Raw genomic sequence first — 13,936 nt, forward strand, 5'->3', positions numbered from 1 at the left:
CGCGGCACAAACAGCGTGAATAAGTGTAGCTCCACTGTAGGTGGACTTGGGCTCAACGTACAGCCCTGACCCGTAGGTAAACGGGGTAGGCAGTGGTAGAGGAGCCGCACGGCAAGTGCACCAGAGGTCAGAATAAGCCGTGGCGGCTGGATAGTAAACACACCCAGCCGTTCGTATTGGCAGCAGAGTGTGCTACGCTAACAGCACTGTTATGCTGCAAGCTATCAGCCGGCTGGTCTCAGCCACTCATTGAACAATGAAAGATTCTCAAACAATAGGCCTGTTTGTGGCAACTAAGCCATGTATTGCACCAAGGAATTTGTTAAAATGATAGAGCACCCGACGCGCGTTTCGCCAGCATTCTGGCTTCTTCTAGGGGTGGGGGACCGCCATTAAATCGTCCTATAAATAGGGCAGAAGATGATTGACAAACAGGCCAGCCAATCCTGAGCCTGGAAGGGAATGCAACACAAAAGTTGAATAAATAGCAATTTGAGATGAGAGCCAAAAATCATATGAGCTCACATCCCATTAAACAATAACAGCCATATCAAATACCCAATGGGAATAATGTGAATTATGAAAGGGCCAATAAGATTGCACTAAAAGAAAAGAAAAAGACAAATTGAAAAAAAGAGAAATAAAATAATTAATTAAATGGATTAAATAACTAAAATTATTATTATGAAAAGGATATTAACACAAATTTATAAGCGTATATTTCTCAGGTTGTCAAAGGTCTTATGTGGAGCTCGCATGTTCAAAACCCAATCAAGTATCAGAGAAAACTGCAGAACCAAAAGTTCTAATTCAGTCCAAATGGACTGACTGTATTGAGATTAAAATTAATTCACATCTTTTCCCTCTTCCCCTTACTCATACTCAGTTATACTGGGTGGTGTACACCAATGTGATCTGCGATACACTGTGTGATAGGTGGTTTCCACATATTGCCTCATGCATCTTGTGTCCTGCTTGGACATACTCTGACCACAAGTCCACATAACAATTCTATTATTATTATTACTATTATTATTATCTTTACAATTGATCATGGCCAAAATTATGGACCAATTGAAATATAGAATGCAACGTCAGAAGGAAGACGTTACAAATGTCTTTTCAGGCAGTCAGGATCATAACCAGGGGACACTATCGGCCGAATTGCACATAGATGATCTTCTCAAAAAATTTAAAGGTCTCAGATTAGGCAGGTCCAATCAACATGGACTAAATCAACGCTCGAACAGTATCTGGAGCAAGGTCTAATATCTAGGGGTCTCCGCATTCCACTCTTCCCCTCATACGAACTGTCTAAACCTGGGCTAAAGGATAGATGGGAATCAGCATTATCTGAGTGCTCTAGAGCTCTCATGGGCATTCTGATTGAGGATGAGACACACATACTTAATACTGTAGAGAAGGATCTTGAAGCCCTAACTCCGAACTTAGAGAGTCATGAGAGTTCGTTACAATTTACGGAAGCATTCAAGAGAACAATGGATCATATTGATCAGGTAGAGACTAAGATCAAGAATAGAAAGAGGAAGAAATATTCACGTGATAAGGCGGATTACTCTAGGGGTGAGGTTTACGACTGGGGTAAAACTAAATCTTTGAGGCTCAATAAAGGTCAACATAATAGAGTACAAAATAACACTGAACCCAGCGACCCACATGACTTCTCCGACACTGGGACTGATGGTACTGATCTCTCGGATTCTGATGCAGATCCGCAACAGTCCCAAAGTAGATACCCTGTAAGACATAAAAATCTGTCTAAGAAATCTGATAACCATACCGAGGTCCCTTTTTTACGGGACAGAGGGAGATGGGGTTTCAGGGGCTCCCAGTCGGGGAGAGGAGGCCATCAGAGAATCCACAAGAAATAAATATTAATCTTGACAATGCACGTGAAGATTGCCTCAGAGTCATTAATCTTTCCAAACATGTACTGACTAATTCACAACTTTCAGTCCTTAAAAAAGGCTTTAATTATTGTATGACTACAAGACTGAATACATTTACAGTCATTAAGGATCTCCATCTGTTTGGACGAAAACTATACTATCAGAAGCTTTATAATAAACCAAGTACTCAGATATATGATGACCTAACTAGAACGGGGAATATGGAATCTTTATCGTATGTAGAACAGAACAATCTTAGGGACTTGGAGGAATTACTTGCTGAGAACTCAATGACAATGGAAGGGAAGGAGATAGGTTCTTTGATTTCCAATAAGTTTAAAAAGAAACTTCAACCCAGAAATCGTGTAATGCCCCCAGTAGATAGCTGTCCGGCGATCAGAGTTTTTATAGATCTAGTCACACATGACTTATTATCACTGCCTGCCATATGCCCATTTAATAATATTAGCCCAAATGAAGAAAGGGCTTTACAGGAAATGAAAAAAATGGGAGGATGTGGTTTTTAAAAACTCGGATAAAGGGGGCAATGTGGTCATATGGTCTAAGGATCAGTATCTACATGAGGCGAAGAGACAATTGTTGGATAAGGCATGCTATCGCCCATTATGGGGTGACCCCACATCACAGTTTGTCATCGATTATAACGACATGATCTTAGAGGGTTTTGAACGAGGGGCAATTACTGCTAATGAGAGGGATTTCCTCAAAGTAAAAGACCCTAGGATCTCAACATTCTATCTTCTCCCTAAGATTCACAAGAATTCCACCAACCCCCCGGGGAGGCCCATTGTATCTGGTGTGGGAAATTTAACTGAAAACTGTAATCACTGGTTGGATCAGGAGTTGCGTGAATTTGTCCACCAGTTGCCTTCCCACACCAGGGACACCATGCAGATCCTAAAGGATCTGGATGGTAGTTCCCTGGAGGCTAATGAATTGCTGGCTACCTGTGACGTGGAGTCTCTGTACACCAGCATTGACCACGACACAGGCTGCAGTGCTGTTGAGTTCTTTTTATTGAGGAAGGAGGACTATAATCCGACCCGTAGGACTTTCGTTTTACGTGCCCTTAGATTTATCCTCAAACACAATTATTTTGTGTTTGATGGACGGTTCTATCTACAAGTGCGCGGAACGGCGATGGGAGCAGCAGTGGCACCAACCTTTGCAAATCTCTACCTGGGTTGGTGGGAGGAAACATCTGTTTTCTGCCCCTCAATGGATCAATTTACAGTTAATATCAATATTTGGCGGCGTTATATTGATGACATCATGTTTATCTGGAACGGTTCCGCCAGTGATTTGGAAAATTTCATTAAAATTTTAAACACCAACAATTTCAATCTAAAATTGACCACGACGTATGATCAACATTCAATCCCCTTCCTGGACGTGAGGATCTTTGTGAATAAACATGGTATCATTGAGACTGACCTGTTCCGCAAGGACACGGCAACGAATAGCCTTCTAGATGCCACAAGTGCTCATTCTATTAACACTATCAAAGGAATTCCTAAAGGGGAATTTCTGCGCCTTAGACGGAACTGCTCGACCTTTCAGCTTTTTAAAACAAGGGCAGCTGAGTTGAAAAATAGGCTGTCAGTGAGAAATTACTATAAAAAAAGTATTAAGAGGGCATACAATTGGGCATTGAGAACAGAACGTCAAACACTGCTGGTCCCGAAGGTGAAGATAAATGTGGGACGAGAGCAACCCCGTTTCATTACAGATTTTCATGGAAGCTGGGATGAAATGCACAGCGTCCTTAACCGTCATTGGAACGTTTTGCTCAGTGACCCCACGTTGAGAAACCTTTTGGGAAACGGAGTCTCTTTGGGTTATAGAAAGGGCCAAACTATTTCAAATATGTTAGTAAGAAGCCACTTCTCCAGGACAAACAGCCCCAAGACCACTTTGAATCCCGGATTTTACCCTTGCAAAATGTGCAGGGCTTGTAGAATTTTGGTACAGAAAAGACATTTTACAGATGCACATGGAAAAATGTACAGTATCAGGTGTGACACACCAGGTGTGGTTTATTGTCTTGAATGCCCCTGTGGCCTTAAATACATTGGCAAAACAGGGAGAGAATTACCTATCCGCATCAGGGAACATATTAACTCCATCATCAATTATGATAAGAATCTAAGTGAATGCCAGTCTAGAAATAAACCATTCTGCCCTACCCCAATAGCTAGACACTTTAAAATTAAACATCATTTGAATTTGACTAGCCTCAAGGCCTGGGCTATATGCCAAATACGATTGGGTATTAGAAGGGGAGACTTAGATCTAGCACTCCTAAAAAAAGAAAGTGAATGGATTTTTAATCTCAATACAGTCAGTCCATTTGGATTGAATGAGAACTTTGGGTTCGGCAGTTTTCTCTGATACTTGATTGGGTTTTGAACATGCGAGCTCCACATAAGACCTTTGACAACCTGAGAAATATACGCTTATAAATTTGTGTTAATATCCTTTTCATAATAATAATTTTAGTTATTTAATCCATTTAATTAATTATTTTATTTCTCTTTTTTTCAATTTGTCTTTTTCTTTTCTTTTAGTGCAATCTTATTGGCCCTTTCATAATTCACATTATTCCCATTGGGTATTTGATATGGCTGTTATTGTTTAATGGGATGTGAGCTCATATGATTTTTGGCTCTCATCTCAAATTGCTATTTATTCAACTTTTGTGTTGCATTCCCTTCCAGGCTCAGGATTGGCTGGCCTGTTTGTCAATCATCTTCTGCCCTATTTATAGGACGATTTAATGGCGGTCCCCCACCCCTAGAAGAAGCCAGAATGCTGGCGAAACGCGCGTCGGGTGCTCTATCATTTTAACAAATTCCTTGGTGCAATACATGGCTTAGTTGCCACAAACAGGCCTATTGTTTGAGAATCTTTCATTGTTCAATGAGTGGCTGAGACCAGCCGGCTGATAGCTTGCAGCATAACAGTGCTGTTAGCGTAGCACACTCTGCTGCCAATACGAACGGCTGGGTGTGTTTTCTATCCAGCCGCCACGGCTTACTCTGACCTCTGGTGCACTTGCCGTGCGGCTCCTCTACCACTGCCTACCCCGTTTACCTACGGGTCAGGGCTGTACGTTGAGCCCAAGTCCACCTACAGTGGAGCTACACTCATTCACGCTGTTTGTGCCGCGTCCTCTTTGACAGCTGGACGCGGGCACAGCAGAGTCTAACGGCTGTTCCCCTCGCTGCTGCTCTGATACACAGAAGCGGCGGCGTGAGAGTGCAGCTGTTCGCTGACTGTTAGATCACCTACGGCAGTCATGCACGGCCGTGCGGTGGTACAATCGCTCTGATCCACTGCACGATCACACTCTGCAGGTGTACCACCATCGGCCCTTACAATTCCTACCATATTGCAATTGACTTACAGTTCATATAAATATTACACAGCCACGATACTAATGTATCAACACCCATGCTCTTCAGCACATCACTGCAATACGAACTTGGCTGTGGTTGGTGCTTTAGCCCTGGTACACAGGGGATTTAACGTAAGGGCGCAGTGTGTAGGCTCATGTTCAGACTTCACCGCTGTGGAGCCGTTTTGTAGTGCTACAAGCTACCATTGTTCTCATTTTTGCATCCACGCAATTTGAGACCATATGCTTGCCATTTTGCAAGCATACCATTACATGTGGTTTTTGTCTGAACACTTTTGATATCATAATTCATCAACAATTACATGGCCTCAGGTATGTGAGTTTGGGGGTCACTCACACATACCTTTTGCACCAACGGATTTATTTTATTTTATTTTCATCAATTTTTCACATATTAATGCATATCAATAAAAGTTAAATATTAAATCAGATCACATCTTTTCCCTCTTCCCCTTCCTCATACTCATAGTTATACTGGGTGGTGTACACCAATGTGATCTGCGATACACTGTGTGATAGGTGGTTTCCACATATTGCCTCACACACACACACTAGTCCTTCTCAATGAATTAGAATATCAAAAGGTTAATTTCAGTAATTTAATTCAAAAAGTGAAACTTTGTCAAGAGGCAGATGAGACACCAGACCCAACAATACAGACGAGCTGAAGGCCGCTATCAAAGCAACCTGGGCTTCCATAACGCCTCAGCAGTGCCACAGGCTGATCTCTCCATGCCACGCCGCATTGATGCAGTAATTCATGCAGAGTCGGCGCCCCTGACCAAGTATTGAGGGCATATACTGTATATACTTTTCAGTAGGCCAACATTTTGGTATTAAAAATCATTTTTGAAATTGGGCTTATAAAATATTCTAATTTTCTGAGACTACATTTTGGGTTTTTAGTAAGTTACCCATAATCATCAACATTAAAAGAAAAAAATGATGGGAATAGATTCCTCTGTGTGTAATGAATCTATAGAATATATGATTAAACCCAGAAGGAACACCCACTATATGTAAGGTCATACAATTAGTACATGATCACTGCACATGGAAAACCAAATAAGACATATAAACCGACAGACTACCCTAAACGCTAGAATGAAAAATGTCCATCGATTTGTAGAGAAAAATACAAAATCTTTATGAAGACCCAAAAACAGGTGTACATACAGTTTAAAAAAACACCCATAAAAACCACACACACAAAGTACAAAAAGAGGACAGTGTATATCATAAGGCGGGGCATATATTGTGATAACTAGGGATGCACGATGCATCGAAACTTCGATACGGTTTCGATACTCTGCACCCCTAAACGGTTCAATACTGTTATTGCAGGTATTTCGATTCTTAGCTGTGCGCCCGCACAGCTAAGTATAGTAACACATGAATGCATGAGAGCGGGGCTGCGGCTGTGTAATACAGTCACTACCGCGCTCCTGAGTCCTGATAACAAGTGCGCGGGGTCAGGATGATGAGATGCGGCCGGCGCTGAACTAATGAGCGGCGGCACTGAAGACCGAACATGGCGGGCGAACTACAAAACACCCCCATGTTCTGTCTTCAGTGCCTGCACCGCCGCTCATTAGTGCAGCGCCGGCCGCATCTCCTCAGGCTGACCGCGCGCGCACTTCCTGTCAAGAGCAGGGTAATGACTGTACTAGGGTGGATTTAATTAACGTGTAATACATCCGTGCAACCCGCGTGTTTTTCACGCGTGTCGCACGGACCTATGCTAGTCTATGGGGCAGTGCAGACTGTCCGTGATTTTTGCAAAGCGCAAGTCTGCTGTGTAAAACTCACGACAGGTCCTATATATCGGCGTTTTTCGCGCATCACGCACCCATTGAAGTCAATGTGTGCGCGAAAATCACGCGCACCACACGGAAGCAGCAGTAAAAGAATGAATGGAAACAGAAAAGCACACGCACACGCTCGTGTAAATCCCCCCCTTACACAGCCGCAGACGGAGATCCGAGAAACCTCATCTCCACCGTTATTCCTGTGAATGCTGCGATCACAGTGGACTGCAGCATTCAGGGGAAAATGAAGAGGGGGGATGCCCTTTGGATTGCGTCACAGGGAATTCCTGTGACATGATTGAGGGACATACCATATATGGGCAGACAGCCCAGGGTCTATTGAAGGACCCCAGGGCTGTCCTACCATGTTTCCCGTTAGGGGATACTTAGGTATGTCCTAACTGCCTGTGTACTACCAGTACACAGGCTAGTGTACTGTAATACAGATATATGCCAGTACATTAAAGTTTAAAAAATAAAGTAACAATATAAGAAAATGTTAACCTCTTCCACCTGCTTGCATTCTGGGCCCTAATGACCAAGCCATTTTCTAAAGTTTTTCCATTGTCAGTCAAAGAGCTATAACTTTTTTATTTTTGCGTCGACATAGTTGTATAAGGACTTGTTTCTTGCGGGACAAGTTGTACTTTTTAATAGCACCATTTTTGGGGGGGGGGGGGGATGGAAGAAAACCTGAAATTTCACCACTTTTTTTGCGCCCTAAATCTACGTTGTTTACCGTGTGGTATAAATAATACAATAACTTTATTCAACGGGTTGTTACGATTGCAAAGATACCAAATTTGTATAGATTTTGTATCTTTTACTACTTTTACACAGTAAAAACACTTTTTTTTCAAAATTATTTGTTCTTGCGTCTCCATATTTGAAGAGCCATAACTATTTTATTGTTCCGCCGATGCAGTTGTATGAGGGTTTTTTTTTTGCGGGACGACTTGTTTTTATTGGTACCATTTGAGAGTAGATGCGACTTTTTGATCACTTTATCACATTTTTTTTTAAATGAGGATGAACAGAAAACAGCAATTTTTCCATTACTTTTTATTTTATTTTTCACGGCATTCACCGTGCGGGTTAAATAATGTAACAGCTTTATAGTCGGGGTCGTTACGGACGCGGCGATACCAAATATGTGTAACTTTTTTGCTTTGTGTTGCTTTAATAGTAAAGCATTTTTTTTTCAATTTTTTTTTTAATCAACTTTATTCAACTTTTTTTACTTTTATACTAGTCCTACTAGGGGACTTCACTATGCGATCCTCTGATCGCTATTACAATACACTGCAATACTTTTGTATTGCAGTGTATTACTGCCTGTCTGTTTAAAACGGACAGGCATCTGCTAGGTCATGCCTGCGGCATAGCCTAGCAGGCGTTCACTACAGGCAGCCCTGGGGGCCTTTATTAGGCCCCCGGCTGCCATCGGAGACACTCGGCGATCTTATCGCTGGGTGTCGGTGGGGGAGAGAGGGAGCTCCCTCTCTCCAAAACCACTCAGATGCGGTGCTCGCTATTGAGCACCGCATCTGAAGGGTTAAACGGGTGAGATCGATACGAATATCGATCTCACCCGGTGGAGCAGGGACGCCCTCTGGCAGCTGAGAGCAGGGAGATTTGACAGCTCCCTGTTCTGTTTACTTTAGTCTGATGCAGCGCCGTGGAATGGCGGCACTGTAGAATAAAGCCCACTAATGAGCGCCGTGAAAAGGCTTATCGGCGGTCATTAAGGGGTTAAATAAAAAAAATAAAAATACACATACACCTTTTTTACAATAAACTTTAAAATAAGTCTCAATACATAAAATATACACATTCGGTATTGGCGCGGCCGTAATAACCTGCACAACAATTTGTTTGCGTCATTTATGATGTGTGCGCTGTAAAAAAAATAAAAACTTTTCACTTCTTAATGTAAGGCGCGAGGTGTGATGAATTTAACCTCCATGTGCCTCACATTAATAGCAATTAACCCCATCATGTACCTTACATATTAACCCATTATGACTGAGAAACATAATGGGGTTAATTACTATTAATGTGAGGCAAATGGAGGTTAAATTCATCATCACACCTCGCGCCTCACATCACAAAATGGAAGAACTTTTTTTTTTTTATTACTGTTGGCAAAGTATCGAAATCGCAATACTAAACGAAGTATCGGTATCGAAGTCCAAATTCTGGTATCGTGACATCCCTAGTGGTAACACGTCAAGATTTCCAAATATCAAAACAAACCTCGTATATACACAAACACTATGCACATCAGTTATTCCAAAAATAGATCCACGGTTACACCATTACGATGTCAATGCAAGTATTTATCAAAACGGCAATCAGATATAAACACAAGACCTCACCAGCCATAAGCAAACGTAACTGACTATACACTGTCTAACAGGGGTGTTGGAAAGTGTATAGGCAGTTATGATGGCTTTGATAAATACTTGCATTGACATCGTAATGGTGTAACCGTGGATCTATTTTTGGAATAACTGATGTGCATAGGGTTTGTGTATATACGAGGTTTGTTTTGTTATTTGGAAATATTGACCTGTGTTACCTGCCTTATGATATACACTGTCCCCTTTTTGTACAGGTGTTTTTTTTAAACTGTATGTACAACTGTTTTTGGGTTTTCATATAGATTTTGTATTTTGGTCTACAAATCGATGGATATTTTTCATTATAGCTTTTGGGGTAGTCTTTGTCGGTTTATATAGGATATAGGAGTTTCACTTTTTGAATTGAATTACTGAAATAAATTGACTTTTTAATGATATTCTAAGCACTAGTATATGTTACTACTTTTACAAGGGGAAAAAACAGTTTGTAAAAAAAATAAAATGTATTTTGGGTCACTAAATTCAGAGAGGGCATATTCGATTGAGCGGTATGAGGGCATATATTTCTTTGTGGGATGAGCTGTAGTTTTAAATGGCACCGTTTTGCGGTACATGTACGTTTTTGATCACTTTTTATGGAAGATGAAAACAAAAAACAGCGATTCTGGCTTTCACCGTGCAAGTTAAACAAAGTTATATTGTAATAGTTCAGACCCTTATGGATGCGGCAATACCAACTATGTTTATTTTTAACAATGCTTTAGGGTGAAAATTACATTTTTTAACTTAATATTTTTTTGGACATAAATAAATTTGTTGTGTTTTTTTTTTTTAACAGAGTTTTTCCATTTATATTAATCCCCCTAGGGGACTGGAACTAGCGATCATTGGATCCCTACCTCTATATACTACAATACTAATGTATATCGGGTTTCTGACAGGCTCCTATTAAGCCATGCCGGGAGTACAAAGATGGCAGACCTGGGGGCCTTCAATAGGCCCCCAGGCTGCCATGCCAACAAATCTGCACGCCGCAATCGCATCATGGGGGCCCGATGAGCTGTCAGAGGGGGTTGCCCCCCTCTTTCTAAAGCTTTTGATGCTGCGGTCGCTATTGACCACGGCATCTAAGTGGTTAAACGAGCAGTGAAGTGTCAACTGTAAAATACACCCAACACCCACACTGTATGGAGCGGGCAGGCTCAGCCCGTGAGCCCGCTCCATACTTCCCCTACCCGGCTATGACTTAAGTATACGTCATACGTTCTCACCCCTGCATCCACTCATTGGTAAGAGGAGGTGAAAACAAGAAAGGTTCTGCATCTCTCCCTCCACCCCCCCCCCCCCTGGTAACTGGAAGACTGTAGAGAGTGCTGTGCCTTGCTGAGCTTTAATAGGATACCAAGAGTTAAGCTCTAGTCCTCATATTCAAGTGCTTAAATAAAAATCCACATAAATAGATTTGGCTTTGGATTATTTAATTACCCAGCTTGTATTCATCAATACAGCCCCTCAGTCTTAGTCGACGAATCAGCTCAAGTTTGGCCAAATGTGGCCCCCGAAGTGGGCGAAGATTCTTCGAATCTGCTTCTATCTGTCCTTCTATAAACTCAACGACCTGTTCAGTAGTGTTATCCAGATTTCCTTCCAAGGACCTGCATTAAAGACAAATATGTTCACGCAACAGAAAGAAAAAAAATAGTAGCTATGCCAAAAAAACAACTATACGTCAATACAAGCAGGCTACAAACAAAATACGTTGCAATCGGATAATATAGGGTTAATAAACATATCTGACATTCAGAATGATCTCCCTCTATGTGCAGTTCACTGCATTATGGAAACACTGACATTGCTGCACTTCCATTCTTAGGCTGGATTTACACGAGCGTGTGCGTTTTGGCACTTGACAGCTCTGTGTGTCATCATATGGTGTGTGGCTGCGTGATTTTCGCGCAGCCGCCATCATTATGACACTCTTTATGTATGTTTGTAAATAGAAAAGCACGTGGTGCTTTTCCGTTTACATTCATACTTTTGACTGCTGTTGCGCGAATCACGCGCGTCCCACGGAAGTGCTTCCGTGTGGTGCGCGTGATTTTCACGCACCCATTGACTTCAATGGGTGCATGATGCGCGAAATACACACAAAGAACGGACATGTCGTGAGTTTTACGCAGCGGACTCACGCTGCGTAAAAATCACGGACTGTCTGCACGGCCCCATAGACTAATATAGGTCCGTGCGAGGCGCGTGAAAATCATGCACATTGCACGGACGTATATCACGCTCGTCTGAATAAGCCCTTATTGCGTAAGTTGGACTGCTCAGGGATTGGTTGGTATAAGCACCACCAGCTATATCATGATCATCCCTAGTTGATGAATTTCATGAATGTACTAACTTCAATGCAGTATGTTGCCTTTAACCCCTTCAGGACACAGCCTGTTTTGGCCTTGTGGACACAGATGATTTTTTCAAATCTGACGGGTCACTTTATGTGGTAATAACTCCGGAACGCTTTTACCTATCCAAGCGATTCTGAGACTGTTTTCTCGTGACATATTGTACTTTAGGTTAGTGAAAAAATTTGGTCGATAAATTCAATATTTATTTGTGAAAAACGTCAAATTTGAGCAAAAATTTCCAAAAATTTGCATTTTTCTAAATTTAAATGTATTTGCTTGTAAAACAGATAGTAATACCACACAAAATAGTTACTAGTTAACATCCCCCATATGTCTACTTTAGATTGGCATCATTTTTTTTCACGCACTTTTATTTTTCTAGGACGTTACAAGGCTTAGAACTTTAGCAGCCATTTCTCATATTGTCAAGAAAATTTTAATAGGCCATTTTTTCAGGGACCAGTTCAGTTCTGAAGTGGCTTTGAGGGCCTTATATATTAGAAAGTCCCCATAAATCACCCCATTTTGAAAACTGCACCCTTCAAAGTATTCAAAACCACATTCAGAAAGTATTTTAACCCTTTAGGCGTTTCACAGGAATTAAGGCAAAAGTAGAGGAGAAATTTACAAATTTCATTTTTGTTGCCAAAATTCATTTGTAATAAAAAAAAATCTGTAAGGCGGGATTCACACGACCGGGTCGGGTCCGAGCCCGAGTGCCGGCCGGTAAAATCGGCCATTCTGCCCGGCTGGTTTGCATAAAGTTATGCATCCGTGCCGGGCCGGGCAGATCCGGACAGTGACATCAGCGGCAGCTCCTGAAGGGGAATCCCCATGTGTTCGGGGATTCCGCTTCAGGAGTTTCCCCTGATGTCACTGCCCAGATATGGACAGAGACATCAAGCGCTCTGTCCAGGAGCGGAATCCCCGAACACACGGGGATTCCGCTCCTTCAAGGAGCTAAAGTGCGGCTAGCACATAGCAGAGCGGGGAGATACCTCCCCGCTCTGCTATAGTGGCGTCGCTGCAGTAGTAGCAGCCGCAGCAGCTGCTGCTACTAGCGGCGCCATCTAATGTGTCGCCGAGCCAGGGTGCTTTTAACAAGCAGGGGAAGGGAGCCAGCGCAGCGCTCCCTCCACCTGCTGTACACCCCGGCCCTGCAACACAGTGTGCAGCGATGCCATTCGTCAGAATGGCATCAACTCCTCCTCCTCACATGCACTCTGCGCTGTGAGGAGGAGGAGATAGAGCGCAAGCGCCGGGAAACCCGGCCATCACTCGGAACACATTCCGGTGATGGCCGTGTAATACCCGGCCCCATAGACTTCTATGGGAGCCGGGCGGCCGGGTGTCCGGGCAAAGATAGAGCATGTCCTATTTTTTGACGGCCGGATTTTCCGGCCGTCAAAAAATCGGTCGTGTGAATAGCCCCATTAGGGGTCTATCATTCCTAATGCAGCCGGGTGCCGGCCGATTTATGAACGGCCGGCACCCGGACGGGAAACCCTGCCGTGTGAATGAGGCCTAACACAGAAGGTTTTACCAGAGAAACGCAACTCAATATTTATTACCCAGATTCTGCAGATTTTAGAAATATCCAACATGTGGCCCTAGTGCGCTAATGGACTGAAACACAGGCCTCAGAAGCAAAGGAGCACCTAGAGGATTTTGGGGCCTCCTTTTTTTAGGAATATATTTTTGGCACCATGTCAGGTTTGAAGAGGTCTTGTGGTACCTAAACAGTCGAAACCCCCAAAAAGTGACCCCATTTTGAAAACTACACCCCTCAAGGCATTTTTCTAGGGGTATACTTAGCATTTCGACCCCACAGTTTTTTTGCAGAATTTAGTGGAATTAGTCTGTGAAGATGAAAATCACCTATTTTTCTTTGAAAACAAAGAATTTTTTCATTTTTACAAGGAATAAAAGGAGAAAAAGCCACCCAACATTTGTAAAGCAATTTCTCCCGATTACGGCAATACCCCATATGTGGTCGTAAACTGATGTT

At 42.5% G+C, this 13,936-nt stretch overlaps 1 protein-coding gene across 2 annotated transcripts in view; it reads right to left on the reverse strand.

The window, feature by feature from the left end:
* The window catches only part of NAA25 (N-alpha-acetyltransferase 25, NatB auxiliary subunit), a 143,315-nt gene that overhangs the window by 41,530 nt on the left and 87,849 nt on the right, over positions 1-13,936 (reverse strand). For both annotated transcript variants that reach the window (XM_075834981.1, XM_075834972.1), the window contains exon 10: positions 11,006-11,175. In XM_075834981.1, the coding sequence (XP_075691096.1) occupies positions 11,006-11,175 (170 nt within the window). The remainder of the gene's footprint in view (positions 1-11,005; positions 11,176-13,936) is intronic.

Source organism: Rhinoderma darwinii, chromosome 1, assembly GCF_050947455.1.
Source record: "Rhinoderma darwinii isolate aRhiDar2 chromosome 1, aRhiDar2.hap1, whole genome shotgun sequence".
Classification (NCBI taxonomy): Eukaryota; Metazoa; Chordata; class Amphibia; order Anura; family Rhinodermatidae; genus Rhinoderma; species Rhinoderma darwinii.